General features: G+C 37.2%; 1 protein-coding gene across 3 annotated transcripts in view; it reads left to right on the top strand.

Annotated features, from left to right (window-relative positions):
- Positions 1-13,352, top strand: part of GPHN (gephyrin) — a 609,285-nt gene that overhangs the window by 354,671 nt on the left and 241,262 nt on the right. For all 3 annotated transcript variants that reach the window (XM_060095976.1, XM_060095978.1, XM_060095977.1), the window contains exons 6-8: positions 60-126; positions 6,017-6,289; positions 7,613-7,720. In XM_060095976.1, the coding sequence (XP_059951959.1) occupies positions 60-126; positions 6,017-6,289; positions 7,613-7,720 (448 nt within the window). The remainder of the gene's footprint in view (positions 1-59; positions 127-6,016; positions 6,290-7,612; positions 7,721-13,352) is intronic.

Genomic DNA, 13,352 nt, shown 5'->3' with positions numbered 1-13,352 from the left:
TGTATTTAAACCAACTATCATTCTAATTTAGTATTCATCAGGTTTCTCTTTCCTTTCAGGCCTGTATGTGGAATCAGAGGGAAAACTCTTATAATTAACTTGCCAGGTAGCAAGAAAGGATCTCAGGTAAGCTATCTTGAGATTTATATGGTTTAGTGTAAGAAATTTTGGCCACTGTGAGAGCCAAACAAAAAGTTGGAGCACTCCACAAGACTACCCTCACTTCTGACACCAATTACAGTTCAGTGCCTTCCCAAAACCACCCTCAGTTTCAGTAATTCACAAGATGGATTCAGAGAACTCATTGAAAGGTGGTATACTCGTGGTTATGGTTTATTACAGGGAAAGGATACAGATTAAAATCAACCAAGGGAAGGAGTACATAAGACAGAATAAAGGAGAGGTACCAAATGGAGAGCTTCTAATATCTTCTCCCTGTGGAATCATGAACACATTGCTCTCCGGGCATCAGTGTGTAACAACACAGGGATTATTCCTTATCAGGGAAGCTCTAAGCCCTTAGCACCTGGAGTTTTTATTGAGGCACATCATATACTGCCCATATACCTGTAGTCTCTAACACTTTCCAAAGGCAAAATTGATACCACATTTCCCAAAGCCCCCATCATAAATCACACTGTTAGACTGTCTGGTGGCCAGAGTTTCCAGACAAACAAAGACACTCCTCCTTTCATTTCCCAGTAACTGAGGACAAAGGCCAGACTCTCTTTGGGTAAGGTTAATTCTTTATTACACAAGCTACCCCCTGGCCTCTGGCCAAGGCTTTCTTGCAACAAAACAATCATATTTGTATGGCTGGCCATCTGTATTTAGTATGGCATGTATATTATAGACACAACATCAGTAGCAGTGTGAATATGCCTAAGATTTGGAGGAGCCAGAGTGGGATAGGAGTAGATTTAGAGAAACAGGTAATTCATCCTCTAAAGCCATTATACAAATTTTCGTATTTTTGTACTCATTTCCATCTTGATCTACTATTATTTGTACCCTGTGATACATTCTCACAGAGCTATTTACCATAGAAATTAGCTCTCTTGCCCAGGCCAATCATTTCCCATTGGTATTGCATATTGAGGAGGCTTTAATTCAAATTCCCAGTATATATGACCATCAATATCAGCATTATAATCTTACTAACAATGCCTGTATTATAACATATCATAGTATATTAGTAAATATACCTTGAAAAATAAGAGTCAAAAGATACTGGCACATTACTGGAGTCCTACACAGACATTAACAGTTATCCTAGTCGTCATCACATCATATGATCAAAACATGTCCCAGAGCAATGTTCCTCAGTTTTACAGACTTGTCAGGTTCCAAAAGCAGGAGTAGTCTCAGCAACATATGGCTTTTCCCTTTCTGGCATCTGCTACAGCTGAGCCAAGAAACAATATCATCTTTGTTCTAAGCTTCTTTTGAGACACCAAGGTAATACTGGATTTCCCTTGTTGCATAACGCATTTACTCATTCCTTTACCTTCAACTGCCATTCCTCCTTCTCTCCCTCTATACTCAGACATTTCCTTTGAACATCTTTGAATGAGACCATTGGTTTGGCCACTGGGCTGGCCCAGATTGCCATCAGTAATACTAGTTTAGCGAGTACTTCCCACTCAGTCCATTTCATTCATATAAGATAAGGTTAAGGTTACATAGTTACCGAGCTAGTAGGCAGTCTGAAACACCAGGCAATATAGCTGCATTTACTGTCAAGCCCAATTTGACCAGATGGAGTAAGACATAGTCTACACCATCAGGCCCTTAGGAATTCTGACATAAAGATTTAAAAGTATAGTTAGAGTTTGGGCTTAAGAATCATCCCTGCTTCTGGCACCCACAGTTGCAGCCCTGGTCCTAGGACCATTGCATCAGGTAGAAAAGAAGAAAGTTGAGGTGACGTGGGGAAAAACAAAAAAGATTAATCGTAAAGAGAAAAGTATAGTTATACAAGCATCCTTTGCCATCCCCTCTTCCCATAAAAGTAGAGGAATCTGTCTAGAAGGAACTCTCACTTAGCCTCCCTATTGTTGAGTGTGATCACACACTAATGAAAGAGTCATGACTTTATCTCCTCACATTTTAAACAACAAATATTTCAATTGCCCGTTTCAATTTTCTATCATATTATTGCTCTGAGGATGAAAGTGTTCCTTGGTCTGAAGAAGTGTGCCTCCATGGTCATTGATACAATATCTTCTGTTCTGGTCCTTTTATAGTACATTGAACATTTGCATCTACTCTGGGATAAGCAAAGCTCATACCAGAGTAAGTGTCTATACCTGTTAGGACCCATTTGTAGCCTCCAGGGACTAAAAGCATCAGTCCAACGTGACAGCTATGTGTAGGACTTTTCCCCTGTGGAATTTGCTGCATAGCCCTCTGCCTCTCTGTCTCTCTTTTTAGCAGACAAAACAGTTCTTATTGGCATTTTGTGTCTCAGAGTGTAAGAGGAATATATCTAGATTCAGCCCATCTCTGCATTGCTACAGACCTCCAGTGTCCACTCATTTCATGGACCCAGGTGGCCATGTCAAGCACGTACACCAGGATATCTGCTCGCCAGTACCAATCAACTTCCAGTTCTGGAAGGGAGTTCTTCTTGTGGGCATTAACATAATCTACTTTAATATACCCCTTACGTTCCCAGAGTGATTTCCACAGGGCCATGTCCCATATTCCTTTAATAGACCAGTTTTCCATTGCCCATCTGCCTGACCATACGGCCAGGCCATTTGGACACTTCCCGTGACTCAGTAAAAACCCAAACATAGGGGCAAACATGTAGTTCAGCCCATCGAGCTGATTTGTTTTTACCTTCTTCAATCAGAGTGGCGGCCTTCCAAACAGGATGCTGTCCCTTCACCTTGGAATTGCCATCCATAAACCAAGCAGCTCTTTGTTGATCAATAGAAAGCTGTTTATAGGGCACCGCCCAAGTGGCCCAAGTGGCCATAGGATCCAGCAGCTCCTCAGGTGGTTCCGAAGTCAGCCCTAGGTGAAAAGAGGCTGCCTGCTCGTGAGTACCTCCTTGCATTCTCCTGGTAGCATGATTCTATATGCAACATTTCCATTTTATTATGGAGCTCTCCTGGGCATTGCCGTCCCCATTAGAGCTTTTCTCTGAAATTACCCAAGACCTTTTGGATATTTCAGGTTTTAGGATTATTTTGTGTCCTTTAGTCATAAGGGCAGTCTCAGTTAAAGTCAAATAGCAAGTAGTAATTGTCTCTCAAATGGAAATTTTCTGGTCCAAAATCCCAGCAGTTGTTGTTGGGTGGCACTTACAAGTTTTTGCTATAAGCCCAGTCTGCACTCCACACAGGGCTTTTGTACAGCAAATTAATGAACTGTGTGGGCCCATTTAGCATGTCCAGTTATATTGGTGGAAGAGTGGATTTACATGCCTGCTGTTTTACAATATGAGGTAGGGGACGAATTCTCCAGTCAGACACAACATCCATGCCCATAATACATTCAGGTAAAGGAGATTCACCACTTCACATAAAATTCACTTTCCAAACATTCTGATTCTTATCCAAACATTCACCTTAATCCCATCAACTATTGCATTCCTATATCTTCCCATTCTAACTGTACCCCCTCCCCCATTAGGATTTCAACAGGTTGTAGAATCACAGTACATGAAGCTCCCATGTCAAGGAGTCCCAGAAAAGTCTCTTCTCTGTCTCCTGATGATTTTAGCCATTTGTGTGCATATGGCCTTGGAGTTCTAAGGCCTGGATTGGGTCAAGGGATCCAGACCCTTTTGTCAGACCTTATATTGATTAGATTATGGGTCCATCACTTAAGGTGATTCAAGGTAAGGTTTCTTTGCTTGCTAGCTTTTTTAATTCCTCCAAACCAGGGTAAATAGAGATTTATTTAGGACCCCTTAATGTTAGGAGACCAGCAGGGTCTCCAGTCTGTCTATTCAGCCCACAGCAGTGCTTCTTTAAGACCTCTGTTTTGTCCCCATCAGTGCTCACTTTTTTCATACATTGCTTAATAACCATTTAAATATTTCCACCCTGCTAGGACAAGTCCCTTGAATCTCTTATTTCTTTTTCCCCATTTTCTTATGAATCAGTCCAACTTTATTTACTGTTTATTGCTTCAACATAAATTTTTCCTTGGGAAGCAGCTCTGAGGCTAGCAGCTATATGTCAGACCATTCAGAATCCAAACTTGGCCCAGCCTCAGGATCCATCCCAACATTCTCCATTACTTTTGTTTTAGCTAGTACAGATACCATTAACCAAGAAATTGTGTGTTTACTTTGTTTTTTATCATTTTGTATTTCTTGTGCTTTGACGTAACTTCTTAGGAGTTAGATCTTTCATTTTAAAACTTCATTGCTAATTTTATATCCAGTAACTAATTACAGTACAGCTGCAGTTCCATACTGTGGGTGACCCTGTGTTCATCTAGGCTCTAAAGATTCGTTATCCCCTACCCTCTTTTCCTTCCTCTTCCCAGATCACAAGTTTCAGTGAGTCAGGGTCTTTCTATCAAATCCCACTTCTTAACACCAACTGTAAGGAGTTTTGACCAACTGCAGAAGTTAGCCAGCTACAAAGTTGGAGCACTCCATAAGACTGCCCTCATTTCTGACACCAACTGCAATTGAGGGGATTTCTAAAATCACCCTCACTTTTAGTAATTCACTAGGACTCACAGAACTCACTGAAAGCTGTTATACTTATGGGTATGTTGTATTACAGGGAAATAATAGAGGTTGAAATCAGCCAAGGAAAGAAGCACATATGGCAGAGTCTAAGAGAGGTACCAAACAGGGAACTTCTGGTCATCCTCTTCCAGGGAATCATGGAAGCATCACCTCCTCTTAGCCACAATATAAGACAGTATACACAGAGTATTGGTAACTATGTACATTCTCCTTTGCCTTTGGTGTTCAGAGTTTTTATTAGGACTTGATCACATATTGCCCACATGGTTGACCTTTAGTCAGCTGTTCCTAGTTCTTTCCAGAGGCAAAACTGATACTGTGTTTCCCAAAGCCCTCATAGTAAACCACATTGTTAGACTGTTCAGTGGCCAAAGCCCCCAGGCAAACAGAGACACTCTTATCAGGCATGACATAACAAGGAACTAGAGATCACCTCCCAAAAGCTGAGAGTAAAGGCCAGACCTCTCTTTGATTAAAGTTAAATTCTTCACTATACAATTTTTTCCCAGTAGGTTAAAAGATTAGATACTTTCCAGGTAGTCCATAAATTGTAAGATATTTCTTTACATATTAGACTTTAAGGTAAGTTACTTTAAATGTAAAAGAGAAAGATCTCTGCTCAAACATATTCCCCAAACATATCTGGCCTTATATTCTGATTTTTAAATTCTCACCTATTTTCTTTTCGTGATACAATATAGGTAATAATGGATATATTTTGAGCATTAGCTGCCTGTTCTCCTTGCTTGGCACCCTGCAATAAATGCTGTACTTTCCTTCACTGCCCCCTAAAAAAAAAGAAACCAAGAGACTATATTGACTTTTACGCTGTACAAACTTATACCTATTTTTACATATTGTACAACGTTGTCTAGCTATACTTTATGATTGTAGTCAGAACTTTAGCTCTCTGAATAAAATAGTTCAGTACTCAATTGGTTTGTTAGTTCTAGTATCCTTCTCTAACCAGAAAGGTAAAAATTCTTACCTGCTCTCTCATAATGTATCCTTAAACCCTGAAGTTGTATAGAAATTTTACTTAAAACAAAAAAAATGTACTGTGTGCTTATATAGTGTAGTTCTTCAACTTATGGAGAATACTGAAATATATTCCATTCTTCATATTTTGCATTGCAAAGACAATACATTAAATATGATTCATTCTTAAGACAGATGGAGAGAAAATCACAAATAAATCCAAAATTTGTGATCCAAAATCACAAACACATTTGATTGCTGCCATTTTGTATGCCTATAAAAATGCTTTATCTTCATTTTCTTTCTTCCTCTTGCATACAGGAATGCTTTCAGTTCATACTGCCAGCCCTACCTCATGCCATTGACCTTTTACGTGATGCCATTGTAAAAGTAAAAGAAGTGCATGATGAACTTGAAGATTTACCTTCCCCACCACCACCTCTTTCCCCTCCTCCCACAACTAGCCCCCATAAACAGACAGAAGACAAAGGGGTTCAATGTGAAGAAGAGGAAGAAGAGAAGAAAGATAGTGGTGTTGCTTCAACAGAAGATAGTTCTTCATCACATATAACTGCAGCAGCCATTGCGGCCAAGGTAAGCCTGCTGAGAGAGACCCAGAGATCTAAAGGACCCACAGGTAAATGTATTGATTTCATCTCTCTTTCCATCCCATTCTTCCATAAGTTAAATACCACTTCAGGGCATCCTTTAAAAAGAACAGGGATATTCATAACACTCCACAGCTGTATTCCCTCCATTATGTAGAGTTCTTGAAAGCATTGAAGTTTTGTTCTGAGTTCTGAGGTATTAAAAATTCTGCTGTTATCTATTGAAGTAATAGCTCCAATGATAAACAATGTGACATTTAAGAACTCTTTGAAGATGTCATTTTTGTGATCATAGTAAATATACAATGTTCATGTATTCAGAACATCAAATATTCACAAATTCTTAGAGGAGCACCAAACTGAAGGTAAGATACCTAAGGTGGTTCAAGAAATTAGCTGAGGAAGATTAATAAATATTTTTTTTAAAGACAAGACTTTTCAGCAGTTAAAGCTGGACACAAATTAAATTTGGACATAAATTACTCCAGTCATAAAGAGAAGAAATGGATGTAAGATATTCGTGTTTTTAATTTAATAAAGTAATAAATATTATTAAAACAGCATCAAAGTATTACAAGTTCTCTTTGAACAATTCTCGGAGGAAATATAGTACCATGAAGTACTTCAGTAAATTTAGTTATCATCTTAAAGTCACAGAACATGATTTATATTATTATCCATATCTAGTATAACCCACCTTGTACACTTTAAAATCTTCAGACAGTAGCATATCACTTCTGGGAGTAATGATTGTTCATTGAGAGTGTAAAGATTGAAAATCTAATCACTATATGAAGTAATTTTTAAAGTTTTATGGCTCATCCAGATACTTTGGCTATGAGCATAGCATGAGATGATTTTTTGACAATGTATATATTGGAAAGGATCATAGAGATCCTTTGGAAGTGTCCATTCAGACAACAAGTAGGTGGTTCTTTAAATGAAGACATGATTATTCTGTCTCCAGATCAATTCAGTGATACATTAAGTCCTTACTTAAGGCTAGTAAATATTTAAGTTCTGCGTGAGGTTTGTTTTGTTTTTATGGAAATGATTGATGAAATACATTATTAAATCATAGTATGTTCTCTTTCTTTTACTCTTAATTAAAAGAGTTAAAAGTACCATCAGTTTCAGTCTTAAAAAAAATTTGTACCATTTGAAATCTAAGCTAATTTTGTCATTCTTCATTTGAAAATTTTTGACATTCCATTGTTCCATTTGTTTTCACCCTTTTTCCTTTCCAGTCATTTTGCTTGTATAGTTTCATGTTTTCCTGTATTCATAGTTGTTATGTGTTGTGCATTAGAAGCATCCATTCTACACCAGTCCTGCTGTTATCATGGCACACGGTGAGCAGCCCATCCCTGGTCTCATCAGTTATTCCCATGATGCAACAGGCAGTGCAGAGGAACCGGTAAGACAAGAGGCTTTTGCATTAATGATTTTGCAAGCATACAGCCTACCTCCTATCCTTGGAGGTAGGCTATAGCATATGACGGAAGATGTGTTTTATTCTGAAAGACCTTCACTAGTGCTTTTTTGTGGAAGTGTAAGTGCCACTGAGTATCTTCCATCAAGGAATTTAATAGAGTTTCTCCTGTACCTAAAGTACTCTAACATCATTAAGATTTTGTAGTATGTGGCAATGAACTTTCATCACATGACTTTCAAGAAATTAATTGCTCAGAAGTTATCTTTTTCTTTAGTAATTTCATCACATACCTTAAAATAAATTGCCTAGCTTAATTAAGATACTCCCTTAAGAGGATCACATTAAGTTTTAATATCCAAACAGATTGGTCAAGATAATATTTAATTTGTATTAATCTTGCTTTTTTTCCTTATGATTTTGCATCTTTTTTTCTTTTCTTTCTCTGTGTTCTCATTACAACCATTTAGAAAGTTGAGTCTTCATATAGAAGACTTCATATAGAAACTTTTAAGGGTGTTTATCACTTCTTTCAGTCATTGGCTGAATGATACTTTGTAAAAAGTGTCAGGCTAGGAAAGATTAAACTGATAAGTATAGCTGAATAAGCAGTGACAGTTTAGACCATGGCTGCAAAATAAACCTCAGTCCCTGATATGAATATAAAATGAGAAGGAAAAAGGAGAAAAATAAGTAATAAGTGTAATTTTGTTTTTAATCCTTAGGAAGAAAAAACACCCAGGATTTCAGGGGGATGCAGGGAGGAAAACTAGTATCAGTCGACCCTTGGGAGCTAAACTACCAAATGATGACTTTAATGCTTATATTCAACAAGCCATGCCTGGTTGGAAACAAACTTAGCTAAGTCAAAGGCCAAGTAGAAAATGTAAATATTGATTAATAAAATTATTAATGAATTCCAGTTGACAACTGAATTCTCCATCTATAGCTTTGCTATAAATTATGAACATTCCAAAATGTACCAAACTGGCTTTTGTATTCTCATATTATAAAGCAAGCACAGCAACTACAATAATTATCCTGGTTTTCAAACTAAAATATTTGGAAGTTTCATATTCATAACCAAGCTTTTAAGTTATCATATTCTGAGTTTCATATTATTACACAGAAAATGATTTGAATAACTCTTCAGTAGTTAGCTCCAGGCTTCCCTGGTGGCGCAGTGGTTGAGAGTCCGCCTGCTGATGCAGGGGACGCGGGTTCGTGCCCCTGTCCGGGAAGACCCACATGCCGCGGAGCGGCTGGGCCCGTGAGTCATGGCCGCTGAGCCTGCACGTCTGGAGCCTGTGCTCCACAACGGGAGAGGCCACAACAGTGAGAGGCCCGTGTACCGCAAAATAAAAAAAAAAATAGTTAGCTCCTAGTGATCTGAATACTGGTTATTGCCAAACTGATGAGCTTGCTTTTTCAGGAAACAGAGAGGCTTGAGAAGTGCTTCTCATAATGGATATTTGTTAGTTGCCTCTCCAGCAGCCATTTCCCATCCCTCTTTCTAACACTACACCACATTTCCCAGTCATATAGTTTGGGTGAGATTGACTAATCCTCCAGGGTAGGTGGCTTAGTATAATCAGCATATCTATTTCACATAACCACAGTTTTTAGTTCAAGGAACACATAATTCAGGTCAATAGGAGCAAGTGGGTCTCATCTCTTAGATTTTATTTGAATGACCAGGAACATAGACTCTCTGTTTCCTATTGAATACGAATGAGGAAATATACAACTCAAAGAATTCCTATCTTGGAACCATGAAAGTAATGCCTGCCAATAATGGAGCCAACTGTAAAGAAGCATTCCTAAGAAATGGGAGAGAAAGAGAGGTACTCGGTCCTGTCACATTTTTCAACCACTTACTCCAGCCCCTGTTGAACTATACCTGCCTCTTGACTTTTCAGTTACCTGAGCCAATACGTTACTTTGAAAAAGCTAATTAGAGATAGAGATGGGTAAACTGTTGTCTGCAACCAAAAAGCATCTTAACTAATAATTCTCAGTATGTAGTGTCTCATCAAAGAGCTGAAAAGACTTCCTTATAATAACTGAAACATATCAAATAGGAATCCCTGAAGTTTCATATTTGAGTGAGAAACCTGATTCAAGAGAACAGAGAGTAGGGGCGTGACACACGGAAGGAAAAAAGGAAAAATAGATCTTGCCCCTCTGTGATTACTAAATAAGTATAAAGGTCTTTTCAGGGAGACTGGATCCAAAGCATTTAGGCATTCATATGTAATCTATTTTTATTATTAGTTCAGATCCTATATTGCACAATTGGATGTATAGTAAGATTTTTAAGAGAGTGCAACCTACCTTAAAGGTCTCTAAATAGAGACGTTACCAGGAAAGGGTTCATACGATAGAGCTAACCATCAGGCTGACAAGGACTGCAAAAGACTTACAATGGGGACTGGCAAATTTTTGCCGTGGAAGCCATACTCCTTCATACATGGCTGTTTTGGGAGACTCACTTCAATTATTATAAATTTGCTCACTAGCTACCCCAAATTAAATCCAAATAACAGATCTTCTGTTGTATTAGTCTTGCAACTTTTCTGTAAGTTGCAATATTTTTTCAAAACAAAAAAAATTAAGTGGTAAAAATAGTGATTCAAAGAGGAAATGTATGCCCACTAAAGAATTTCTCTAGCATCAAAATACAAAGTTGTATGTTTACTTTATTGGTATTCTTACTGGTATTTCAAAAGACAGAGTTTATAAAGGGAAATGATACTTGGAATTTGTATTCTAATTTTGATAATATAATTCTCCATTTCTTCTTTTAGAAGTGTTTGCCTAATTAGTCTTAAGTAGCTTTTGGACAGAATAGCTACATAACTAGAAAGAATCAGTACAGGTCCTAAGAAAATATGTATTCCAATTATAATTTCCCTTACGAGGAAAATTCTATTGTTTAATAATTCACAGTTGAAATTACAGTGCATATCCTCAGAGGGTTTGAGATCAACTGAAATAAATTGTCTTCCCTATCTTCTCAGTTGCATAAGATAATAGGAATACAGATTAGTGCTCTAAAAGTAGGAATGCTATTTCTTTTAGAAGTTATTTGGCATTTCTCCTTCTTATTTGTGCTGACTTACCCACTGCAAGTTCTGCTTGCTCTAGAACCTCACTACTTAACAAGCCTTTCATTCATCTCTTATTGACTCCTTTATATACATTAATGAATTGCAGTTTTCAGACTTTTACCTTTTTTCATCTCCTCATTTCCCCTATTCTCTCCTCTTGCTTATTATATTAAAATAAAGATCACCAAGTCTAAACAACTATCCTTTCTGCTTAAACTATTTTTCTGAGTTAATACTTTGTTCCATTGCTTCTATCTCAAAGAGAGCTTGTAATTCTCAAAGTTGGTAGCTGCTTCTGCTTCTTTATTATCAAAGAATCAATTATTAATTATCAACCGTATATAAGACATTATGCTTATTTTTTTGACTTCTCTCAGGCTCTTGAGTACATTGATCACTTCTTAATTTTTGAAACAATTCCTCCCATAGTTTTCATCACTAAAATTTTTTTATTGTACAATAATACATGAGTACATTCTTTTTATTAAAAAATAAAAACATGAATAAGATTAACATTCTCTTGAACCACCCTCTCATTTCATTCTCATTTGCTTTCACACACACCCCAGGAGTAAATACTTTTCAGTAAATTAGAGGGGTTTCCTTTAAAACTATTATCCTTTTCTGTAAAAGCATAGTAAATAAAATCCTAACAGTTTGTATGTGGTGTGTGTGTGTTTGTGTATGTATTTAATTAAGAGAGGGAGAGAGAAACTTGACAAGCTGCTTCTAAAATTTATACAGAATGGAAATGCAAAGGACCAAAAATAACCAACATACTCTTGAATAAGAAAAAGAACAGAGTGAGAAGATCTGCTCTATAAATACCAAGGCTTAAAATGATATAAAGTGCATTATTGGTGCAAGAATTAACACTTAGATCAATGGAACAGAATAGAAGCCTAAAAAATGCCAACACATATGGACACTTGGTATATGACAGAGTTTGTACTACAGATTAGTGAAGTTCTTTTTTCAATAAATGATGCTGGGACAACAGGCAGTCCTTATGAAAAAAATGAAATTGATTCTCGTATCCCATACAGTATCCAAAAAAATGTTCTAACTTTTTTAGAGCCCTAAATATGAAGACAAAACTATAAAACTTTCACAGATTTATATAGGACAAAATTTTCATTGTGCTGGATTAGGGAAAGATTTCTTTTTAAATATATAATTGAAGTAAAAGTCACATAAAATTCAACATGTTTAGGTGTACAGTTCAGTGACTTTTAGTACATTTACAATATTGTGCAAGCATCACCTCTAATTCCGGAATATTTAATCACCCCTCAAAAAATACCACACCCAGTAAGTAGTCACTCCCCATACCCCCACCTCCCATCCCCTATCAACTTACTGGTTATATATTTGCTTACTCTGGACATTACATATGAGTGGAATCATACAATATGTGGCTTTTTTTGTCTAGCTTCTTTCACTTCACATCATGTTTTCAAGGTTCATCTGTGTTGTAGCAGGCATCAGTACTCCATTTTATGGCTGTAAAATATTCCGTTGTATAGATGTAATGCCTTTTGTTTAGCCACTGATCAGTTGATAGACATTTAGATTGTTTCCACTTTTTGGTTTTTAAAATAGCACTGCTATCAACATCTGTGTACAAGCGTTTGTTTGAACACCAGTTTTTGATTCTCTTGGATATACACCTAGGATAGAACCGTTGAGTCATATAATAATTCTGTGTTTAACTTTGTGAGGAACCACCAAATTGTTTTCCACAGAGCTGCACCATTTTACATACCTAACAAATGTATGAGGTTTCCAGTTTCTCTACATACTCAACAACATTTGTTATTTTCCTTTTTAAAAAAATTACAGCCATTGAGTGAGTATGAAGTATCTCATTGTGGTTTTGATTTGCATTTTCCTTAATGACTGATGATAATGAACATCTTTTCATGTTGCTTGTTGATCATTTGTATATCTTCTTCAGAGAAATATGTCTATTCAAGTCTTTTACCTCATTTCTTAAAATGAGGTGTTTTTTTTTTTAATGGGTCATCTTTTGTTGTTCTGTTGTAAGTATTCTTTATATATTCTGGATACTAAACCATTATCAGATATATAATTTGCAAATATTTTCTCCCATTCTATCGGTTGTCTTTTCAACCTTTCTTGATAATCCTGTGATATACAAAAGTTTTTAAATTTGATGAAGTCCAGTTTGTCTAAATTTTCTTTTCCTTATGCTTTTGGTATCATATCTAAGAATCAATTACCAAATCCAGGGCCTCCCTGGTGGCGCAAGTGGTTGAGAGTCCGCCTGCCGATGCAGGGGATACGGGTTCGTGCCCCGGTCTGGGAGGATCCCATATGCCGCGGAGCGGCTGGGCCCGTGAGCCATGGCCGCTGAGCCTGCGCGTCCGGAGCCTGCGCGTCCGGAGCCTGTGCTCCGCAACGGGGGAGGCCACAACAGTGAGAGGCCCGCATACCGCAAAAAAAAAAAAAAAAAAAAAAAAAAAAATTACCAAATCCAAGGTAAA

Source organism: Mesoplodon densirostris, chromosome 4 (genome assembly GCF_025265405.1).
Source record: "Mesoplodon densirostris isolate mMesDen1 chromosome 4, mMesDen1 primary haplotype, whole genome shotgun sequence".
NCBI classification, from domain to species: domain Eukaryota; kingdom Metazoa; phylum Chordata; class Mammalia; order Artiodactyla; family Ziphiidae; genus Mesoplodon; species Mesoplodon densirostris.
Note: the sequence above shows the minus strand (reverse complement) of the source record. Positions and strands in the feature narration are given on the sequence as shown.